General features: G+C 43.4%; 1 protein-coding gene across 4 annotated transcripts in view; it reads right to left on the bottom strand.

The window, feature by feature from the left end:
• Positions 1 to 24029, bottom strand: part of LOC119161061 (uncharacterized) — a 56544-nt gene extending 32515 nt beyond the window's left edge. For 2 of the 4 annotated variants that reach the window (XR_012887515.1, XM_037413391.2), the window contains exons 1-3: positions 23204 to 24029; positions 22321 to 22392; positions 22025 to 22247 (exon numbers count right to left, since the gene is read on the bottom strand). Coding sequence is in view for 3 of the 4 variants with exons in the window: in XM_037413391.2 (XP_037269288.1) it covers positions 22025 to 22247; positions 22321 to 22392; positions 23204 to 23257 (349 nt within the window). In the remaining variant the exon portion in view is untranslated. Of the gene's footprint in view, positions 1 to 3313; positions 5121 to 8816; positions 9040 to 22024; positions 22248 to 22320; positions 22393 to 23203 lie in introns of those variants that run through there. The other 2 variants (XM_037413390.2, XM_075880012.1) reach the window with 2 other exon arrangements.
• Positions 24030 to 24078: the final 49 nt, after the last annotated feature.

Here is a 24078-nt window from a genome sequence, read left to right as displayed (position 1 = left end):
GTGTCAAAAACACAGGAAAATGAGCCCTTAAGTATACACTTCCTTCCCTTATTCATTAACGAGGGTCTCGTACTGCTGGCAGACTTTGTGCCGTTAGGTTTTATAAAAGGAACTATTGGTCAGCTGCCAGCTCGTAATAAGTTTACGTGCTACGTGGCGCCAAACAGGCTCATAAAGAGTGTGCCACATTCGCCGCCATGGCAACAGGTAATGCTGACTGACACTCCCCCGTTTAAATCCACATATAAACCCAATAATGTGGCTGGGGGGATAGCCTCGGTGGTAGCTCAGTAGTAGAGCAGGGAACGCGTTATTCAAAGGTCGCAGGTTCGGTTCCTGCTCACGGCAAGCTATCCTTTCACCCACTTTTCTTTTTTCACAGTTACGTTTATATATATATATATATATATATATATATATATATATATATATATATATATCCCAGCTGACGAGCGAGGTAGGTTTGCCCCCCCCCCCCCCCCCCACTCGCAAAAGAGTTGGTACGCCACTGCTACAATTGCCTAGGAATTCAGCGTTCCACATAACCTTGCGCGAGTGTTTCACGTGCTTCAAACCTTTCTTATTGATTTTCTCAGAACTTGTATTTTCGGTATTTTTCCGTACGGGAACAGTCATGAACATTTGGCTAATAAATATTTTTAATTAAACTAAATATGTGGGTGTCCAACAGACCTCAGTACGCAAAATCGTGTCTCAGGATTAATTATGGCTGCCTGTTATACTAAGGTGCCTCTTGTGCTAGAGCATATATTTTGGTTATCTAATCACTATGTTTTCAATATTTGTCAGATCTAATTTGTTTTGATTCACTGCACAGGCTGAAGCTAATTTGTGTCCCTTCACTATATCTGCTTTTCTTAATGAGTATTACTTATTGAGAATAAAACATAAGGTTTTTTAGAGCGTGGGGTCCTCTTTTATTAAAATGCAACTATGAAAAATTTAACAAAAAAGATAGCACTTCATAATGCTCATACGGGCCTAAAAAGATGTGCCTTATAATATAGTCTAGGAAACTCTGGTTCCTAGCACTTTTCAAAAATATCTTTTCAACACTTGGCCTCATACCTAAAACAGGGTGCAATATGTTAGTTCTGAAAAAAAAAAAACGGTTCAGGCTGCAACTTTGAAATTAATTCGATGTTTCATAGTCGATCATTTGTGTAATTTATGTCTTAATAGCAGATGCTTGGTTTGCGACCACAGAAGAAAAACAGCTGACACCTCATCCAAATAGACATACAAACAAAACCTGCAATTGTAGTTGGTACTGAAATAGTTGCCTTAGCCACATGCTAAACAACCTGTGGTTACTTAGAAAGAGACGTGATATCCGAAAGCGGTCAGTAGCAAGAAAAGTAACTGCAAAAAAAAAAACGCTTCACAAAATCTTTAATTCACATTACTAAGACCCACATAGTTGGCAAGTAAAAATACTGTATCCACGCGCAAGTTGCAAAAAAGAAAAAAAAACTGCGAAATTCAAATGCACGTCGGTACATTCGGCCGATTTGCATCGTGGAGAGCAGACAATTAGCTGCGAGTGGACATGTAAGCAGGTGTTAGCGCCCCCTGGATCTCTTTTTCCGGCACATCATGAAGCGGCCTAAGAGGTGGCGGCACTGTCTGCACACTTCCCTATTCCAGACACTGTAGCTATGCTTGGCCATCAAAATCATGGCGCGTGCCTCTTCGAGGCCGGCGCGCATGCGCAGACTACCTACACCGAAAAGGCCCACTGACAATTCCTTCTTAATGAAAATGTTATTTGCCTTTAGGGTCTCTTTAAAAAAATGTTTGCTGTAACGCCTTTCAATTAACGGCATTACCAGTGACGCATTGCTTTTCTCCGTAACCTTATATTGTACTCGCTGCCATATCTGAACTTTAACGGGCAATGTACTTACATTACTGTTCTAGGGTGACGTAAGGTATCACGTTACTTTTTTTCCAATGATTCACACAAAGCTCATTCGTCGCATAGGCGCTCACTCGGACGTCCTTTTGTTGACGCGGCAGACTGAGGCCATCATTACCATCCAATGCGCCCATTGGAATCCTATTTAGCATATGTGCAGATGCGTTCATTAAATGGTGAGGCAATTTTACCGATGGCTGCTTCGAAATGCACTCTTTTCTAAATTCCCCAGCATGTTGCAATTATCAGAAAAATGTCCTTGAAATAATCGAACGCTGGTTTTTTTAAAAATTGTTTGCGTCTTTCTATTGGCCACTGCGAGTACTACATGTTTTAATAGTTACTCAATTTTTCCACGAACAAGATTGACCTTCAACACCGTCACATAAGTGCTTGCAATTTTTTCTACAATTACACAGCTTGAAGGGAAAACTACATCTACAGAAGTATTTTCCCCAGAACTAATCGGTTTGAGCACATTTCTTTGTGTATTTTAGCATCTGCCATTAAAAGAACACTGTGACCAGTGAATTTGTTGAGAGTTGCAACGCTCATCTTTTTTAAAAGGAAAGCGTTGGTGATAAGAAATCATGTTGGTGATAAACGTCATAGAGGAAAATGGGTTTACCGTGTGCCACAGACTTAGAAGCCATTCCATGTAATGCTAAAAGCGACCTTATAGGGACACTAAAGAGTAATAATGACTTGAGTTAGATGGATAAACTGCACTTCAAGAACTCTGGGGTCATATGTTTCACTGTCACGAGTTCATCATTAGCGGAGAAAGTTCAGGGTGAACTTCCATTTATAAATTTTGCGCTGCAATCACCACGTGTGACGTGTAAAATCTAAAAATGTATTATGCGTATTTTCACGACATTGGCTTGGTGAAATTTTCTGAAACTTTGTATTCCAGGTCTATGGCACACACAGATGGCAATGTATTTCATTTTTATCGATTAGAAGCTTCGTAAGACCCAGTAGACACCTTCAAAATTTATGATGCCACGGTTTTTGGTGCGGAAATCTCAAGATGGCATTTTCACTAGTATTTTCTTTTCGTGCATTTTCTCACTCGCCAAGCATCATATCATGATAAGAATAGTGTTTTCAGCATTGTGAAATTGTACTTTACTAATACGTGAGAAATTGTTTTGCTCTTCAGTGTCCCGAAGTCCCTATACTTTAGGGCCAAGCTGGGACACTTTCATGCAACTTATTTTGATTAAATCCGTATTTTGTGTGAAGTTGTTGCTTAAGGTAGAATCTATTTGAAATACCAATATCAGCTTTATTAAACTGATAATTGGGATTTTGAATTGTTATTTGGGATTTCTCCAGTGAAACTGCGGAAGTTAGATTTTTGACCACGAAGAAGTTTATTATTATTTTTATTTTCCGTAAATGTAACGGTAACATGTTACCTTTAGTAAGAGGTAACGAAGGATAGTGACACATTCATATCTGTTGTAGTAACGAGTAAAGCATTTAGTTACATTTTTTTTGGCAACACCTACAACACTACCTTAAAACAACCTCTCACTCTGACTTCTATTCAACAAACTGTGCTCTCTTGGCCACACTTCCTCTTGAAAAGCACATAGGTCACTTACAATTGTAGCTTCTGGTTTTAGGGGTGAAGCTCCTAATGGTGTGGGTCCATCCCTTGTATGTATGTACGTGACTGCTTATACTTCCACCTTTGCCAATTGCCCCCTACTTCGTCTTTGCAAGCATCCCACTACGCCTCATCACCGATCCAGCACTTCACCGGCCATGAAGCAAATATTGTTCAGACGTAGCCAACATGAAATGCAAGATGGTCGTGTACTTGTAATCCAGGTGCACGTTAAAGAACCGTAGATTGCCCCACTGTGCCCATCCCTTGTTTGAACGTGACCGCCTATAGTTCCACTTTTGCAAACTGCCCACTACTTCACCCTTGCAAGCATTCCACTATGCCCCATCACCGATCCACCATTTCGCCGATCATAAAGCCGTTATAATGAAAGGGGAACGGAAGTGACGTATGGCTACCACGTACGAATAATAAAATTCTTGTATAAATATATACAGTGTTCGTCACGTCTTCGATGAGGTAGTGGGCGATATTAGCGGATGGTTCACGGTTTAGCGATGAAACCATCCAGCACATCGCCTCACTTAGCATCATTAACTCCTTGGATATGCTGTGATTTTTTATGACGGCGGGAAATGTGGACCATGAGGTTGTCCTTTCGTGAAAAGGCTACATTGCAGTGAACACACGAGAAGGGACGCTCTCCTGTGTGAGTGCGGATGTGCAGCTCGAGGCTCTGCTTCAGAGAAAAGGACGCATTGCAGTGAACACAGGAGAAGGGACGCTCCCCTGTGTGAGTGCGGATGTGCACCACGAGACTCTCTTTCCGCGAGAAGGATGCATTGCATTGACTACAGGAGAAAGGACACTCTCCTGTGTGCTTGCGAACGTGTCTTAAAAGATTCTTTTTCTCCTTAAAGGATGCATTGCAGTCCACGCAGGAGAAGGGGCGCTCGCTTGTATGAGAGCGCATGTGTTGAGCGAGGTCGGATCTAGCCACGAACGATGCATTGCATTGCACACAGGAAAAGCAACGTTCCCCTGTGTGGAAGCGGACGTGTTTCAATAGGCTCTTTTTATGCTTATAGGATGCACCACAGTGGACACAGGAAAACGGACGTTCTTTTGTGTGAAGGCGCATGTGTGCCATGAGGTCGGATTCCATCACAAATGATGCATTGCATTGGATGCAGGAAAACGAACGCTCTTCTTTGTGGTGCATGCGAGTGTGTCGCACAAGGCTCTCTTCCTGCGCGAAGGATGCATCGCAGTGGACACAGGAAAACGGGAGCTCTCCAGTGTGAATCCGCACGTGGACATCGACGGCATCTTTCCGCGAGGAGCAGGATTCATTGTTGTGAACACAGGAAAGGGAACACTCTCCCGTGTGACGGCGCATGTGAGCCACCAGCTTGGAGTCCTGAGTAAATGAACTTTGGCACACGTGAGATTGGAAGGGGCGTTCGCCAATGTGTCTCCGAAGGTGTCTGGTCATGTGTGACTTATTCTGGGTCACATAGGAGCAGTGTACGCATGAATGCAGTTGACGTCGAACAGGCGCCGATGAAGAGGACTGTTCCAGATACGGAAGGTACAAGGATCCTGCAAAAACCACCAAGAGAAAACAAAGGCAATAAAAGTTGCGCCACAAGCTACATGAGAGATATGCACGAGCCCCAATTTCACAGCCCAACCCAGCCAGGACCTGATGATGTATAGAGTATGGGCCACCCAGGCCTGGGCCGTAGTGTCGTACCCAAAGCATTGTCTGGCTTGGTTTGGCCCAACTCTGTCAATAACACAATAAAGTGCATTACATCATAGTTTTTTTAGTGTATACATATATTCAATTCAATATGTATATGCTAAAAAAACATTTATGAAATGTTTCACAGTTCTTTGACTTCTAGTAAATATCTGTACTGTTCCCACAGCCCTCAGTGTTCAAGGACATGAATTTCATTTAATTAATCCATATATGCCCAAACTAAAAAATGACAAAACAAATATTTTTTCTCACCAAACATGAAAAACCCTTCAATAGAAACAACACAAATGAACAAGAACAATTCAGGCACATCATCTGTATGTATAGCTTCATTCAGGCTTTTCACCCGGCCCAAGCCGGGCCCAATATATAAACTAGGAAGCCTGAACCCCGCCTAGGCTAGAGATGAAAAAATGTCGGGATACCCGAAGCCTGTGCACACCTCTACATAGAACTCTACTACCACACAGTGTTGCCAACCGCAGGGTAATTGGCTTACTTGTAGGGTATTTTCAGGAGTTTTCTGCACCATGGGGTAGTAGGCTGGTAATATAAATTTTTTATCAGGCATAGAGTAATTTCCACTTCTCTCTGATTAACATCAGCGAATCAAGCAAACAATCAACATGACTTCTCCGAAAGTGATATTCCTACATACAAACTAAAGCTAAACATTTCTTTGAACAAAACTGTAACTGTTTTCATTCGCATGGCACTAGCGTCCGGTAGGCGTGAAAGTAAATGTTGTCGTCTCTGAAAGATGATTATCAGAGACGACAAAAAAATAAGGTTGCTATCGCCTCCATGGTACTATATGAGTGGAAAAGTTTTTTTGGTGACTAAAAAGTGTCTCTTTGAAAGTGAATGAAGACTCTCGCTTGACAGAAATCAAGACTATTATTATTATTCTTATTATTATTATTATTATTGCTATTATTAATCCATAAAGGACTAAAAATACCTGAATCAGTGCTGTTTTTCTATAAAAACCTTATAAATTAATAGCCCCAACTTTTGTGCCTTAGCGCCAGTTGACCTTGGTTTCCCTGTTTTATTTTTTTCCTACCTATGTATAATTTACTGCCACCTTTTAATGTTGACCCTAAAACTCTAGGGTTCATACAGGCCAGTGCCTTAACATGAACCTAGGTGAATGTCCTCACAGTCATTTAAAGGAGCAGTGACATCAACTTCACGCATGTCGTGTTTTTTTGCGTCAACGCGTAGTTATTGATTCCATAGTAACAATTCAGTACTAATTATGCAACAGGGGAACGAATAATCTATGTAATATCAATTAGCAGACGTGCCAACCCAAGAGTTTTAAAGTACTACAGGAGATGACAAAAGTTACTAAAACCAAGTACAAAAATACTAAAATAGTACTTTATCTTTCAAAAACTGACTTAGATGAATGGAATACAAAAGCAACATTTCACAAAAGAGGCACAAAAAGTTTTCAAGTCTCGGAAGTGGAGGGGTAGGCTAGCATAGAGGCCGTGGCAGCCTTGGCCTTCCTCAGAAAGTCCTTGTCAAAAACCTGTTCGTGGCACTTTCCCGAGCGTGACTGGGCACATCTTGCGACAAGCAACTGCTCCACAGTCTTTTTCGACATGGAGGCACGGAACTGGGTGAGCAGCCTTTTTCACTTTGCTAAACACTCTTTCACACTCCGCATTACTATGCAGAAGTGTTAGGACCCTCAACATAAACTTTGAAAGTCTGGCATACTTAAAGCTGCCATCCACTTCTCGTAAACTGGACACTGCCCGCCATTGCTCATCAATCTGCTGCTCCTTAGGTACTTCAGTGGGTAATTATTTCAACTGAAGACGCGTGAAATCTGCCTGAATGTCATCCAGAGCAGAATTCACATCTTGCCCCTCTTGAAGTGGTAGCAGCACTGGGAAGCGGTTGATTAAGTACTTTACGTCAGAAAACCTGGCGTGTTCAATGGACGCAAGCCTTGCTACTTCTGCACTTTTCAGCAGCTCACACTTCAGTGGAAATTTCAGGATAATGTACTCCATTGTTACAATGAAGAACCTTCTTATATGTGTAAAAAACTCTTCCATTGCTTCTTTTTTTTAGACCTTCCAAGGTCTGTGTGGTCCGACTACCAATTACAATATCTTCATTATCTCTTTGCTTTGACTGACGGAAGATTTGTAGTCAATGTCAGCCAACACGTCAGCTTTTTTGATCACTGAAGGTTTTACAAAACGCAACATGATCTCTCTCAGCAAGTTATTAAGCACTTCACGCAGCAAGTGCACTTGAGGGACTCCAGACTGTAGGAACACATTCACCTTTTCAAACTCTGGGATTACAGACAGCAGGAAGTCACAGTATGCTCTATTTGCATCTGATGAAAGAAACATGAATAGCCTTTCTTCTCTATTTAAAACCTTTCTTGGATGGTTTTGGGTTCACTTGGGAACTGTATCCGATAAGGGGACATTTGTGTCCAGTCTTGCTCTTTTGCTGGGATGACTGCTCTCCGCTTCCTTTGCATGCTTCTGAAGGTCAGTGCGAAAGTTACATGGCTTGCTGGGAAACTTGGAAACCTGCCCGGAGGGCCTTACTTCACTATGGAAGAAACTAAGCAGTGGCTGCCACTGGTCAACAAGCCGTTTCAGGCTCCTTCCAAGAGAGAGCCACCTGGTGCTCACGTGCTTTAAAATTTTCTTGGCCTCTACATCGTGGAGACACTGAAAAGCTTTCAGCTTTTCCTTCGTTTTTGAGCTTTTCTCAAGGTAGTAGAAAATGTCGACCAGTACCTCATCCACATTCAGTGGAAGGCATGCTGAGCCTTTCTGTGCCGCCTGATTGATCAAATGGCAACAGCAGCCAATGATGGCAATGTTCTCATGGCTTTCTTTCAGCACAGCAGTCACTCCGTTTTTCAATCCAATCGTGACTGGCGCGTTATCACACGCTATGCCGATGTAGTTCTGGAGCGGTATCTTTTTGCTCGTTAGCGTGTCCACAACAAGCGCACCGATTTTACGTCCCGTGGAGTTACCTTCAAGGGCAGGCATCGCGAGCAAGGCAGTGCGAACAGTACTATCACAGAACATCACCACTATTGGGTACAGTTATGCATCATTGCCGGCATCATTGCTCCTGTCTGTGGTGACCGAGAACGTAGCGTACTGCAAGTGACATCACTTCGTCGATAGCATTGTTGGCCATTTCCTTCACAATAGCCGTAGTCTTCGTACGGGCGCAGGCGTAGTTCTTAGCTTCCTTCGAGTCCGGAAACATTTTTCGAAAGAGGTCTCCAGCGTGATCAGCAGCCGTGAACGGCACGTTGTTTTCAATCAGGAACGCAGTAAAAAGGCACTCTACTCGAGTTGTAGTATCGGGATCCGCTTTGCTGAAGTACCCTCCAAGTTTCCCGTTAGAGTCCACAAGTATCGCCGAGTCTTTGTGTTTCTTCGTATTCACATGTAGTAGAATAACTTGGCTACCAGCGTGCGAAATGTTCACATCACAGCAGCACAACCTACAAAATGCATACCGCTCACCTTTACGTGACCTCTTAATAAATGGAAAGTCAGTCGAATAGCTGGGAATAAAAACTTGAAAGTATTTCTTCTCAGACATCTCGTGAGCTGCTAGGACTGAACCACACGCTACCACTCCGCAAAAAACATGTGCAAGGAACCTCCTGCAGCGCACATGGTAACAAAAAAAGTCGAGCACATCTCCACCACCCCCGAAGTTAATGCCTTTTGGCTTTGGCTTTGACTCTGGATATAAGCCAATACAGTGTTGCCTGCATAACCCCGCGAAAAAAAAGCCCAGATTTAGCTGGTGCAGTTGTCTGTCTGAAACAGCGCGTTCAGTTTGCGAGCTGTTCGACCCGAAACATGAAAAATCGTAAAAATATAGTTGTCATTACGATACTCGTAAAAATGTGCTGAAAATCGGGCACTTTACAATAAAATCGTAAAACTTGGCTGGCCTGGATTAGTATGACCAGTATTGGACTTTATTTAAAACGGGTTCAAAGTTTGCCAATTTACAGCGCTGCTGGCGCTGCTAAGCAGTCAACTCTTGTAGTCTCGCCCCATCAGATGGTGTGGCCACACGAAAATGGTGACGCGACCTTCAGTTAGCATTTCGTCTGCTTGGCGCGCATGTGTCTTTGAATCAAATGAATGCCACATTTCGAGTTTGAAAATCTGTATCACTGCTCCTTTTAGGACATGATTCACCGTTTCCTCACCTAGCCCCCATATGAGTCTTTCTCTTCTGTACTGAATCTCATTTTACCATGCATGCTCCGACCATCATCCGACAAGAAAATTAAAGATAGTCCTGCTGAGACCACAGCCCAAAAGACCAGAAACAAAAGTTGTTTAAGGCTAGGAAACCGGTCGTATGCCACTGTTGCCAAGAGCCTGGTCGCATTGCGATCCATTGGCGAAAGCCTAGGAGTGTTCTCTTTTCGACGGACAGCAATCAGGAGCAAATAAAACCCCACATTCAGGAGTCAGTTCTGGAGAAAGCATTGTGTAATGTACCGTGGGAGTCAGCCACAACGTTTGATAATGTAGATCCCTACTTCTGGGAAAATGAGGTAACCATAGGGTAACACGTGTGCGCACGGCAAATAGTTGAAAATAAAAGTGTTTGTTTGCCGTTAGCCCGCGTTGAGAAAGAGGGACCACTCAGACTGCTCACCATGGAAACTGTGGTGTCCCAAAACCTGCCCAAGCATTATCCCTCTCAGAATGACGCGGATATGCTTTTGAAAGGCCTTTGTTTTGGTGACAAATTGGCGACAGCTCTGACTAACCTGTGAGTCTGCTCAAGAAATTTCGGCAGCAGAAAGCGCTAATGAAGTACGCTGTAAAAGTCCAGGTGATGATGCGCTTATCTTATCACGAGAGGAAGAGCCGCCTAACATAGCACGAGGTGGTGAAGCGCTTAGATTAGCGTGAAGTGATGAAGCGCTTAGATTAGCGTGAAGTGATGACTCTCATCAAGGAGAGACATGTGATGGCGAGCCGCCTGATTTAGCAAGTGTCGATTGTAGCATTCTTTCAAAAGTGCAGACAGCTAGAAATAACAGCGAGAATAAACCAGTAGAGCCGCCTGGAGTTTTGAGTAGAGTAGTTCCCAGTATTATTGCCGAGTCGATGAGCGTTTCCTGCCGTAGAGGGAACACAAAGAGTCAAAGCTGCCTCGAGCGGAGGGCTTGCTTTGTCATCAATGTGCCCTGGGCAAAGGGCCTAGCATCTGACAACCGTCTGCGGATGCAATTCCCACGTTCTCCACGGCGCCTTGATGCCGCTGTTTCTACAATTTGTGGTCTGCCTGGCGCCGCATAGCCATCACTGCAACAAACTGCTAAATTGACTTCCACGTAGGGCTCAACGTCTCCGTGCTGTGCTGTGTCGTGCGCAGTGTGCAGTGTTTTCTCCCTCGCCATGCGCTGCACTGGGCGCGCCTCTTCCCCCTTTTCGTGGGTTAGGAAGGAGGCGGTGTTTCACCTTCTTTTGGGGGCGGAGATGAAGATGGCAAAATTTATTGGACTGTCCTGGCCTCCATTGTTTTTTCCTGCAGAGAATCCTGGGAAGGTCAGGACATAAAATGCGAGCGCTGAAGCGCTCCCGCCAAGCTCTCACAAGCTCCCATCATGCTTCCATCTAGAGCTTCCACGATGCTACCACTATCATGTAACATGCTACCTGTAAATGTTGTAACTAAAAGTTACTGTTAACAGCTCTGGGCTCCTCTCCTCGACATCTTCCTGAGACTCTGACTGGCTCCGGTCCTCTGGGCAGAACCCCGGTTACATCAGAATCAATACTACGTAAAACAAAACATTCTTACTTTCAACGCTCCGTCTGACTAAGAATGGCAGCGAAAATGGGCGAGGGCTATATGTAAAAAAGATTGCCAATGGACAGCAAGTGAATACGTAAAATAGTTATTATAGCAGCAGTATGGTCGGCAGGTGCAACACTACGCTAAGTTTAAATATCCAGACATTCCTGACCACCCAAAGTTCTTGTGTGCTCCTGAAGTGGCACCTTAAGTTTTTAAACGGAGGTTACACTTACTCTTGCCCAGAAATGAAGCCAAAAACTGGCTGGAATGTCACTGAAGTTACCAATAAAAGCAGTGCCTAACAAGCGAAGGTAGGGGATACTCGTTGGGAGTCGGAAGTCCTATGTGAATCTTTTATTAACCTCCAAACTTACAAGTAAGCTACATCACGAAAAAAGCATGGTTCTCAGCATTACGTGTTTGCTTGTTGTAGTTTGGCATGAAGGAATGGTTGAGAAAAACTTTTTCTTGATTTTTCATTTCTAATGTTATATTTTTCTTTAAGGGGGCCGACTGGTCTTTGGGACCAAAAAAGTGACCAAAAAATTCATTTTTTAAAATTGACATATTTGGTTTTTGCAAGTATCTTTCTATCTCTCTACAAATTTTCACACACCACGAAGTGGTAATTTTTTTGTAAAGTCATTATAACTGTCCAGGTTCTTGGTGCTGTTAAGATGCAAACCTGCAAAAAAATGGGGAACTGACTTTGAGGCTTCGTTATAATTTGCCAGCATTTTTGTTAGAACAGAACCCCTGCTACGAATTCGTGAGCACCTTTATTAGGACTGCAAAACATGCGCATCATGATTGTTGCTTTTTGAAGAAGCTGTGTGTTTTCAGTTTTTTCCATTTTTCTCAAAAAAGTAAATTTACAACTGTTCAATTTTGAGGCCTCAATATCTCTGCAGCTAGGGCAGGTACAACAATAATTATTTTAGCAATGGAAACCTGTATGTGAATAGAATGCAAGTACGGGAGCAGAATTCAGAGCACAAGCCTTTTTAATTAATTATTCATCAAAATTGTAACACAATTCCAACTGCTTTTGAAAAAAGATAGTTCATTTTGCTCTAAAATAACCACAAAGGGCCCGAAAACAGAAACTCTTGCATACTTTCAATCTACAGTCATTAGTCTATATTAACATATTTTAAATGTCAATTTTGATTAAGCACTTTTTTCTATGGCGGCCTTAAACAATAGGGAGTGAACTTAAGTTATCTCAAAAACGAGATAAGTTACAGAAAAACTAATTAAATATTTGAAATCAGGAGAAAAAACTGCACAATCCTGTGCAGTTTTATCAAGATCACTAAAGAAATAAACAAAAAGATGTCTAAGACCAGTCTGCCCCCTTAATATAAAGGGTTACCCGGCACGTCTTTTTTTTTTTTGTGTGTGCGTGTGATTAGTGTTGTATGCCATGTTCCAACAAATAATACTACCCTCGCATGCGTAGAGGAAAGAAAAAAAGCGAACCATTTTAGCGCTTGTGGATGCATTAGTGAAATTATTCCGGTATGGTCTCTTTCCCAAGGCCCTCTGGCTAACTTCGTGAAACAACGTCATAACGTTTCGTCGTCTTCTTTAGCAAGTGTATCTGAGCTATGCACTGATACACTGAGCGGCGAGCACACGCGTGTAAGTAGACGGCAAGAGCAGGACGCTTCTCGTGTTTGCTGCTTTGGTGCGGCAGTTCGGCCGTGGTTCTGTAGGTGACGCAGTGACGACATTCGCCATCACCGCTCCTCGGGTTGACAAAATCACGGCGCAGAAAGGAGCGGAGTTTCCCCTCCTGAGTATTCTTCCTTCGTGACAGGGAGGGATAGCGCAGGGGAAGAAAATACATCGCGCACGCCTCGTGACCCTTGAGTTTTTTTATTTCTCACCCCCTCTCTCTCTCTCATTTTTTTTTTGAGTACGCTGCTTTTCACTGGCATTGTGCACGTATGCCTGTACAAGTGGCGGCCTCCCGCGGCGGCCCCAATAACGACCGAGCGCTTCATGCTCAAATGAGCCAATGGCCTATACAACGGCTGTATCGAGTGATTTTTTGTGGCATTATTTGCCCAGAGAAAAGAGCTATTTTTAGCTGACTTTGAGAATTTATTGTGAATTGCAGGCCATTTGCTGCACTATAATATTTGACTCGCATGTTCTCGGTGGCCTTGACCACTGATCGGCAGAGTTTTCTGAGCATACTCAAAAAGCGTTGCAGAGCCCCTTTAAATTTGACGTGGGGCTTCGCGGCAGAGCGGATTTTCTCTGAATAGATGCTTTCACGGCTCAGCATCGCATCTCTACATTGCAGTGGAACCACCTTTACAAGCAGTTATATATGTGGACTGACACATTTATTCGTTCATTGCGAATACTTCAAAATTTTCAATAATTTAGACTCAATTAAAGCGAATTCAAATACCTACTATTTGTTAGAATATTTGAAGCATTCAATTCGTTCAAATATTCAAAGCACTCAAATATTCGCACAAGCCTATGCGTAGCAGTTCGGCTTGCTTGGTTTTAGGGAGGCAGCTGTGCTGTGTTAGCTGAATGTCTTGAAGAGCAGCCAAAACCTTAAGAACGAAGCAGAAGGGATCATTGAGCATCCCGCCGGTATAGTTGCAGCCGATCCCACTGCGTAGCCTCATCGGTGCAAGCCCTCTTGTAGCTTCCAAGAAGGACTTGTGATGTGGCGTCACCGAAGACGTTCGCAATGGACATTTTGTGGTGTGAAGGATCTGCGTACCACAGATACTGCAGTTGGCACGTGGCGATGGCTCAGGTTAATATCTGTATAGCAGTTCGGCTTGCTTGATTCCAGGGAAACAGGCAAGCTGTGTTAGCTGAACGACTTGAAGTGCTGAGAGAACCTGAAGAATTAAACAGAAGGGATAAGTGAGAATACCACTGGTATAGCTGTCGCCGAGCCTACTGTTGGCAGAGTCTTCACCAAAACGACGAGCCTCATTGGGCCCAACAGTCTGCCTTACAGTTAACAACACTTTACCTACCCATATAGCAGGATGACGCATATAATGTGCTTGCTCGCTTCCCCCTCCTCCCCTTCCCCCTCCAGAGTGTCCTCATGCCCCCCTCCAGAGGCTTGTCTAATGGCTGCCGTGAAGTTAAAGTTAACCTACAGAGACAGCCTGAGCCCCTATTGAAGAATGGCAGAGGGACGGCCAGGCATCTCCGAGCGTGCCTGATTTTAGCCCTACACTCTGGTGGCCTCCAAATCTCAGACTTTGAAGTCTACAGCCCCTGCAACGCTCGGGCAGACTTCACACTTCACCTGGGACTGTCTGCTGCACTCAGATCCCAGACAATAGGCCACTGCCTCAAGCCACCTGAATGTCGCGCATCTTTTTCCAGGATCGCATAAAGCACGTATCCTAGCTAAATGGGTGCAGCATCGCCCCAGCCTCCAACGAGCTATGACTTTCGCTGCACAAGTGCCTGAATGAACTGAAACTCCAGCCACTAACACTAGTCTTCATCAAGGGAATGAGAGCCAGAGAAGTAGCTCCCAAAATTAATATTAATTAATATCCCTCCTCAAGTTACTACAAAGCAATTTTTTCCTCCACCCCATCCCTCCAGAGATGAATCACCAAATATCTCTAATGGTAAAACCAAGAATGAAGATGAATTAAAGGACTGCCACGTCTGCATGGTACGCAAAGCACAGTTACATCGACGGCTGAAAAAGCAGACTTTCTAGATCCCTTTCTACAAGCATTCTAGGAGCAACTTGTACAAACGCACTTGCTAGGTACACGCTGTGCCATGAACCATCATAATTTTTGCGTAAAGGGAGAGCGTCCACTATGCCATTACTCATCATTTTTCCACAAAGCATTGTGCTAGCTACACAAAAGTAAAGCAATGTTCACACTTCGTTGATTATGTGGCTAACAACGATGAAGAATTATGAGGCTTTGGAATGGACTAAAGCATTTAACAACCTACTAGTCCCACAATTCGCATTGTGTGAGGTCAAGTTATCACTTTATTGGTTCAAAACCCTTTACTACACATAGAGTCAGACTGCAACAACTTTGAAGCACCTGCCTAGCTTACAGTTGAGCACTGAGCTGCTACACAGAGGGCAGTAACGTAACTAGATAGGGCAGCGCTCATGGCAAATATATTTCCCCGCCCCTTACGATGGTAATGAGAATGATTAATATTATTATAATAATTATTATGTGCCAAAATTTACACCATATCCGGTTAAAAGAAACCATGTATGGATGCGAAGCAGTGGGGAGATGCTGAACGGCACCAACAGAAACTCGCCTACGTCGCCTTAGGCAGGTGCACCAACATTCAGAACTTCTACCTGAATAACGTGGCCGGTGACCATCGCTTCCGCTGCAAGAACGACAACGTGGACAAGATGATGGATGAATTCAAATGCCTCTACAACCACCGTCTTGACACAGTCACTCAGCGTAACTTCTAGCACTTTTTTTTTTTTTGCCGACACGGGAGAGAGGGCAAAGCGTAGAAGAGAGAGGGGAGGTGAAGCGCATGTGCAGTGGGGGTGTGGACGCTGCGGGAAGAAGGTCAGGACAAACTCCAACCCATAAGCTGCTTCACGTCTAAGATGCCATCTGGCTGTTCTGGGCTAGCGAATGAGCGAACTCTTTATTGATTATCCGCTACAGTGAACTAAAGCCTTTTTGCACGTCCACGCATAGTACGACACATTAAGAGTCCACAAGGTTAGAAAAAGTGTGAAAGAAGAAATGGACCAGGCCAGTCACATGTTGCATTTGAACTATAAATACAAAGTTCATAAATTACATGCAACCACACAAAAGAGAACAATGAAGTCGGCATGTAAATGATTCTTATAATTTCGGGCTGCATCACCATGAAAACTATTGCTCCAAATTATTTATTGCATTCATCAAATCTGCATCGTATGCCTACTTTTTTTTGGTCAATGCTAATGATGCATAAAAAAATTCTTTTTACAAACCCTGTAATTACAAAATTAGCAATTAGAGCAAATTTTGATCGTGAAGAATGGTTGTAAAAAAATAGGTTCTACATATTTCACATATAACATGGCGCAACCACATTTCAAAAAGAGCTGTCGTTCTCCAGTGACACATTTTCGCCTTTGGCTGCACTTTATAGACCCCGGGTCTCGAACACGCAGCCCGCGGACCTCTCGTTAGTGAGCCCCACCCAGCCCGCACATGACTGCCTTCATCGCAATTTCCTTTATTTTTTTCCCCCCTAATAAGTGTGGTCATGAGCTGCACAGGCATAACTTGTCTAGAGCCTTTTTCTCTTGAGGGAACCCCTGCAGTCAACATGTGCTGATGCATAACTGTGAAACAAAACACTATATTTCAGATTCTCCCAACTTTAGTCTTTTTTGGAGGTAGGTTTATGTTGTTGCGATTCCGGTACGCAATCGCATTAAAAAATTACCGATATATGAGATAGGAGAAAAGTATTTCAAATTGCAATGTTAGGTACTTGAAACATGTTTTTTTTTGTATGTGTGTTTTGGCCCCAGTCGCAGTCTAAATCAACCAGATGTGATGCTGATACCATCTCCTGTAGCCACCATAACCGGTTCACATGTGACATCAAATGCAAAATATTGAGGTCTATTAGGAGAAAATTAACTTGTAGCTTGCCATCTCATCAAAGCCGACAGTGTAGTCGATATTTGTGGTTTGCTTTCTCTCCATGGTAGTGGGTGAAACATGAGCATACGGATCTTTCCTTGTACTACCCTCCTGCTTGGGCATTAAATACGCACAGTCAGTTGTGACCTTGAAGGCCAACTTTGGCGATTTTTCAACCATGTCAAGATAATGATGTTTGTATGTTCCTGAGACACTTTTGTCATGAGCCCAATAGCTGAAATGCTCAGAAAATTCGAAAATAATTTTTAATAAGCAAAAAGGTGCAATACCGAAATCGAAACCCAACCGGGCGCCCTGTCTGCGTATGACGTACTATTTGGTAAAAACCAGAGGCCGTATACTGGTCCCGCCAGCGCCAAGTATAAAAAGTGTGAAAGCGAGACCAGTGAAGTGCCAGCCAAACCCTACAGAGGAAGGAAAAAAGCTTTCCCATGCTATACCCGTGCCAAACACAACCGCCATTGCCTTGTGGCCAGCACAATAAACGCTGTAGCGGCCGAAGTACCAATGCCATCGGCTTCGTCCATTCTGTCGACATGCCAAACATGACGTCACACACACAGTGTTGCCAATAATTATGGCAACCGAGGTGAGCTTTTCGAGGCAATCTCTAAAATTCATTTGCAAACAATCAGCGCATCTCTAAAGCCTGTAATTTGGCATAAATGATGGAAATGTTCAAAGGAACATACCCAGCGAATTGCATTGAGATCCATTGACCCCGAAAAATCGGCGGAGTTGGCCTTTAAAGGTACGCTATTGAGAAACAGGGGCATTGAAGAATGCGTGCAGTTTGGTTGGGTGCGAAAAGATAAGTTATTAGTGAAGATAAAGTGGAGACCAAATATCTCTTACTCAATTTCTCACGGCCAAGACTCAGTGCTGACGAAATGTTTTCATGAATCAGATTGCTCTCAGCCAATTAGAAACTGTCATCACATGTTGCCACACATGCAATTGGGCGCTGCTTGGCCATAGAAGTGATGACGCGATTTTTATGATTGCCATGATGAATGTGGTTGCAGACTTTGAACCTGGCAGCAATGGTTTCAACATGGAAGCAGGACTAGATTGCAGTGAGTACGCAAGGATCCCTCATGCTCTTGCAGTGGCAGCTGCTTTCTGCGAACAAAGCCTGGCTTCAACTGACGGCAAGCAAAGCATCATTTTTGTTAACGGGATGCAGTGTTGCTAATTAAGCTATTTCGTTGCTAGATCTAACTCCTTTTGGGCTCAGCTTGCTACCAAAAATTTAAATTAGCTACGAGTAGCTATTGTAGCATTTTTATCCAAAATTTAGCTCCTGATCTACTAGCTAACTTTAGCTACAGTGGTGCATTGACATTTTCTGAATTATTAGTACTGAGCAAGAAATAATTGTACATATATATTAAACCAACATTTATTTCATCCAAAAAATTACAGGGGACATTATGTTTTTGAACTATAAATTTTGTCAAAAATTGAAGAAAATTAAGTGCAAGAAAAGTTAATGGAATGCCATTGACAAAACGTGCAATTTTTCCTCCACTTTAATTCCTGTTAATTTCCAACAAAATGCCATGACGTGTGCGCACACACGCGCACAAAAAAAAGGAAAGATGCCACGAATACAGCTTGCTAAGTGACGTGGTTCATAAATCGGCACCATAGTGTCATATTCAGTGGCAAAGAATGATGCTCTGCAATGGCCGATATCAACTAATAATTAGATCGATTGATTCATATGGTATGTGGGGTTTAACATCCCAAAACCACCATATGATTATGAGAGACGCTGTAGTGGAGGGCTCCGGAAATTTTGACCACCTGGGTTTCTTTAACGAGCACCCAAATCTAAGCATGTGAGCCTACAGCATTTCCACGTCCATCAAAAATGCAAGCACCACAGTAAGGATTTGATCCTGCGACTTGTGAGTCAGCAGCTGAGTACCTTAGCCAATAAACCACCGCGGCAGGGCAACCAACCAATAATTATATGCACAACAGGAGTTATTACCATTTACCATTATAACTTCATACTTTTGCACTTTTACGATTTTCGAGGAAGAGTCCTTCTTACGCTTGTTTAAGGTTATGGTAGTGCAGATTTTAAATTTTTTGTTTTTGTTGTTAAATGCGTGCTTTAATGTAAGCCCACTTTAAGACTTCTCGCCAGCTTTCTTACCAGCTAAGACGTGAAAGGCAAACATTATTTCACAAATAAATTACAAGAATCTGATGCAAATGATAGAGGATTCAAAACACATGCACTTCGGTGACAGGAGTTTAAAGCAAGAAATCGTTCACCTAGTGATGAGCAGAGCTTATTCATATAACAGCTTGACCTTGGTGTGGCCTGACCTGCATGCATCTTGCATGCACCTTGGACTACAGTCACCTTTACAATTCACTAATTAAAATAACGAAAGTGACTGTCGCTTTTCCAATGCATTACTCCACTGGGGTCTCCTCCGCAGTGCTGGTTATTCAAAAATTATTCTAAAAAAATATATTCGCTTGTTCTATTATGCACTGTAAGATTCCTTATTTAAAACTTTTTGAATATTCGCACACCCGCTATGTTTACAGAGCTCTCATGCATTCCCAGTTCCTCTTTGAGGGGCGTGCAAGCTTGACACTTTGCTACACCACTCAATCCCTAAATTAGTGGAATTAAAGCAGGAACACTTTTCTCTTCGTTCATACATGTACTGCGTATAGGCAAGTGCAAGAAAACGTTACTTGATAGCTCTGTTTAAACTCTAAAGCAACACAACTGCCAGTAGACTGTCATAGAATGTCAAAAAATGTTTGAAAAAATAATTCAGCTACTTTTTTAGCTCTTTGGTGGATTCTGTTTGATATTTCTAGCTACTTTTCCACTGCAATCCAGCTATTTTTGCTCTCCGACATTTGGCAACACTGACGGGATGCGAGGCATCCTATTGCCGAATACTGTTTATGCATGCCCATGTCTGATTTTTTATTTTTATTTTCATCTTTATTTCTGACATTTTCGCTTTGGAGAACATGAGCAGAGGCGCCATGCCGTGAAGAGAGTAGCGGCATGTCACGACAGAGCAGTAACAGCTGAGCCATGCAAGGCTGCTCAATCCACCCTTGGTAAGCAGCATTCGTCCAAATAGCAGATGGGAGGGTACCCGTGAGAACAAATGCAACATTAAATTAAAATCACCGAAACCCCATAGTTCTTTGCGGGACAGCAGCAGAACACATAACATCCGACGTGGAATCACTGCGAGGCTCGCTCGTTTCAACTACATTGACATAACTGGTGTCAGACTACACCTGGAGGCCAACACGGTCATCGGTAGAAGCAAGAAAACAAAACAAACTAATGAAGAAAATATCAAAATGCATAATTCTCGACAAATAACAGCTCAACTGCGCTTTTGATCATTACAGCGAATGGCAAGGAGTGTTACAGTTAACGGGCGGAGCAGTCGACAATGCTATGACATTAGGATCACGGGACGCCACCTTTATTCACAAAACCTTTCTCTAAAGATGGGGACTTAGCGGCCCGAGCGTTCTCCGAGTGTCCCCCTTCCCTCAGCCTCGTTTAAGAACAATTTCATGAGCACTGGCATCTAGAAAGAACAAGAGCTTGGAAAGCATGACCAATGTTTTTGGTGTGGCTGTGTGTCACAATTGGTGCATTGCGCATGCAAAAGAGCCCAATCTACTTTCACATTTACAGTTTTACTTCAAGAATAACGAGCAACGTGATGTATGGCTGATAAAGCTAGCTTAGTACAAGCTATGAGCCTAAGCCCCGCACATGCGTTTGCTGCAAGCACTTCTGAAAAGGTGACTTCGTCTGCAGACTGGCGACAGAAATGTTAATTTAGTGAGTTACATTGTCATTTCACACGTGACACCCCTCTCTACATCAGATGATGCCAACACTTCGAAGTCTTCTAAAAAATAATTACTTTGGGCACGTCATCGCTCATAGTCATCACCATCTTACGCATGAAGAATGAGGAAAATTTCATTAGGGAAAGTACCAATACACAGATAAAAAACGACTAGGGGCGATGCAATTTGATAGAACCATCCTGTGAACAAGTGACTTGAAAAGGATAAGAATAAAGCCTTGCAGGAAAGCCCGTACTTAGTTTTATCCTTTTGTTCTCTTCATCCCGACATCTGCCAATTAAAACTTGCCGTAAGCTTGGAGGCTGTCATGTTTGATGAGTTCGTAAAGAGCTTTTAGACTGCAACTCCTTGGCCACAAGACCGCGGGCAGTGCTTTCCCATTTTGGTTATCACTAGGGTTATGTGTGTGTGGAAGAACCAAGGTAGTTTGAGACAAATTTCAAGAGATCAGTTCAGTGGCGATGCTAAAAGGAGGTTAGGGAGGTTCCACCTCCTACTGCGCCGATATTATTACATTTGTATATGTGTATACATGCACCCACATACATATCCCAGATCACCAATAAAGAGAAGTCAAAACTCCTACCCAGAATACTTACGTACATAATTAAAATTGTGCTCATGTGGAAACAGGCGTACGGTACACCAACCTATTTCATTACTTTTCATGGGATTGTCTATGAGAACAAGCCACCGGGTTCTTGCTCATATGAGCCACAGGTTCCCAGAAGACTGTGTTTAATTTGTTGAAGGAAAGGAGCACCATTTGACTAGTCAAAGGAGCCTCTAGCCTAACGGGTGGTACCAGGGGAAAAAAAGGTGAGGAAGGGTGTATTAAAACGGCATAGTGGCATGCCCTCACTGGTTTTGAAACTGTAGGGGCGACCCTTCCACAGGGCGCGGAGAGCTAGCACCCTGTTTGGTTGCTCAAGAAGTCCTCGAGCGCACTTTGAGCGTACTGGGCGTGGAGCCCCCTGCCAAGTGGCACCCGGGACACTTGTACCCCTTCCCCTCGCTACGCCACTGACAGAGGGCCTGAGTTCAAATCCTATTCTGTCTTCGGTGCTTTACATTCATTTGTTTTTTTGTATTGTTATTTTGCACGATACCGGTTATGGACACCGGTGGCGAAGGACAATTATGGCAGCAAAATTTGCTCTTGTCTGATCTCATACAACCTCAATGTTGGCACTTAGTAGAATGAAGCCAGATTGAATCTTCAAGGTGTCAGCTGTTATCTAATATGGTATTCTGATTTGTTGCTACAGCATTCACTCCTTTGCCCTTACAACAAACACTGACTTTATGTTATAGCAAATGCAGTGGAATACCTGAAGACACAGCTTGGGGCTCTGTTTGTGTAGCACTTGTTGACAGAATTTTCTTTTCATTTGCTTGTGATGCTTCGTTGTGGGTTAGTAGACACACTTGAACAGATTTATCTGTGGCTTGATGCTGCTCGCACATTATCTGTGGTGGTGTTTCAACAACTTGTGCCGAATCGTAAGCCGGACTCGGTCCTGCCTCGTCCACTGGCTCTGCAGCGATGTCATCCTGAAATAAACCCGATTCTGTTGTTAGTAGTGACGTTACTCATTATTTCTTAGAAAAAAAAAAGCCCACTTACATAACCTATTTCACTAGAGTGACTGGGTCTTGGCCCAATGCTGTCATCTCCAGAAAGCAACCGTCCAATGACCTGCAACAGTACATACAAATAGACGGGTTACTGAAACATACAGAATAATACGAATACTCATGGCAAGTACTTAAACGAATACATTTCAGATGAGTTTAAAGTGATATGGTGAGACCACATATAATATTGCATAATCATCTAGTATCAAGTTTTTCTAGCACTGTTCCCAACTTTGTCTTTTTGTTATTGCCATCATTTGTTGTTCAGCGAAGTCAAACTATCAAGGCCCTTAATTATGCAGTTTGATTTGGGAAGTATGTGCAATATTATCAGATAGTGAACGACATTTACGCAATTCTACTACACTGAAATTGAAAGCAACCTAAATCAGCCTCAGCAGAGCTGTAACTTATTGAAATAATTGTAGTGAAGAGGTAGGAGAAGAAACGCGGGGCGTCTGCTGCTGTGCGCCTGATCTGCATTTGTGTTCAGCCGGCGCTACATCTACTTGGGAAGTCGTCAGCGGTTCGAAATAAACTGCCAAACATCTAATGGAGGTGCGGAGTTCTTGTGTAAAGTACGATATCACACCCGCTTTGTTCGTCTCTTCGAGAATGCTGCCCTCAGAACCTCCCAATCATTCAATTGTGAACAAAGGTTGATGGCAACACGACATACAAGCTGCAGATTTCACCGGCATTCCCATTTGATGGATCGGCGGTAAACCCTGATGGCAGAGCCCATCGCAACAATGTTTCGAGCAGCGAACATTGGTTTGTCAATGCTCGAATTAACATACGGTCACAGAAGCAATCAGCTCGTTTTTTGTTTATGTTTTATTTGACGCAAAAAGTTGCGAAGCACTACTCACATCATCTCGGCCGCCGGTGCTCGTACAGCCGTGCGCTAAGCAAAAGGCAGGCATGGTGAGTCTGCGAGACGAAGTTCTCCGTACGGCACGTCGATTTTGAAGTGTAAACCATAAACGTAGGTACGGCACGTTGACAGTTTAGAATAAAAAGGGCGACTGAGGCGGAAAGCCTGCACAAGGTGACGGTGACAGTGCACGAGATGCGTCTCTATCACTGCTGGTCAGCTCACATGTAGCCGCTGTACACGTACTACTCTAGTACACTGTACGTACTTTGGCATCCCACGGCCGCTGCCATCTTGGCTTCACCGTAGAATAAATAACCAACCTTTCCTTCCTCCGTGAATGTAAAGAAGGGAAACTGTAGCCTTTACACAGATACGCTACATAAGCAGCGGTAGCGCATAAAACTGACGAGGGCAACCAAGAGATGGCACCCACAACCACTGCCATCTAAGGGACTTTACTGCCATCAAGGTCGTGCACGGTTGTGCAAGGTCGGTTGGTGGAGAGGCAGCGCGCAACGAGAGATCAGTTTCTTTTCATTTCTTTGTGTTTGTGAACACCATTATTATTTTTCTCTCCTAATCAATATTTAGCGTTGCGAGTACTGTAGGTGTGGAACACGGTCAAAGTTGTAGTGACGTTGAACACATGAAAGGGGTAAGCGGCTGTTTTGAAGAGGTTCAGGGCGCCCGGTTAGTTGTTAAACAGCTAGAACCGAACACGAAGGGGACCTAGTGAGAGGCTACCAGCGAAATTGAACACGTATGTGTGCGGTATGGGCGGCAGCTTCAAACAGTTGTTGAAGTAGGAGAGTTAACGGAGGCGGCTGGATAGCGGGATTAGGGTTGAACGTAGAGCTGTCGGGTGCT

The sequence above is a fragment of the Rhipicephalus microplus genome, chromosome X, assembly GCF_043290135.1.
Source record: "Rhipicephalus microplus isolate Deutch F79 chromosome X, USDA_Rmic, whole genome shotgun sequence".
Classification (NCBI taxonomy): Eukaryota; Metazoa; Arthropoda; class Arachnida; order Ixodida; family Ixodidae; genus Rhipicephalus; species Rhipicephalus microplus.
The sequence above is the reverse complement of the archived record's forward strand: the minus strand, read 5'-3'. Positions and strand labels throughout refer to the sequence as shown.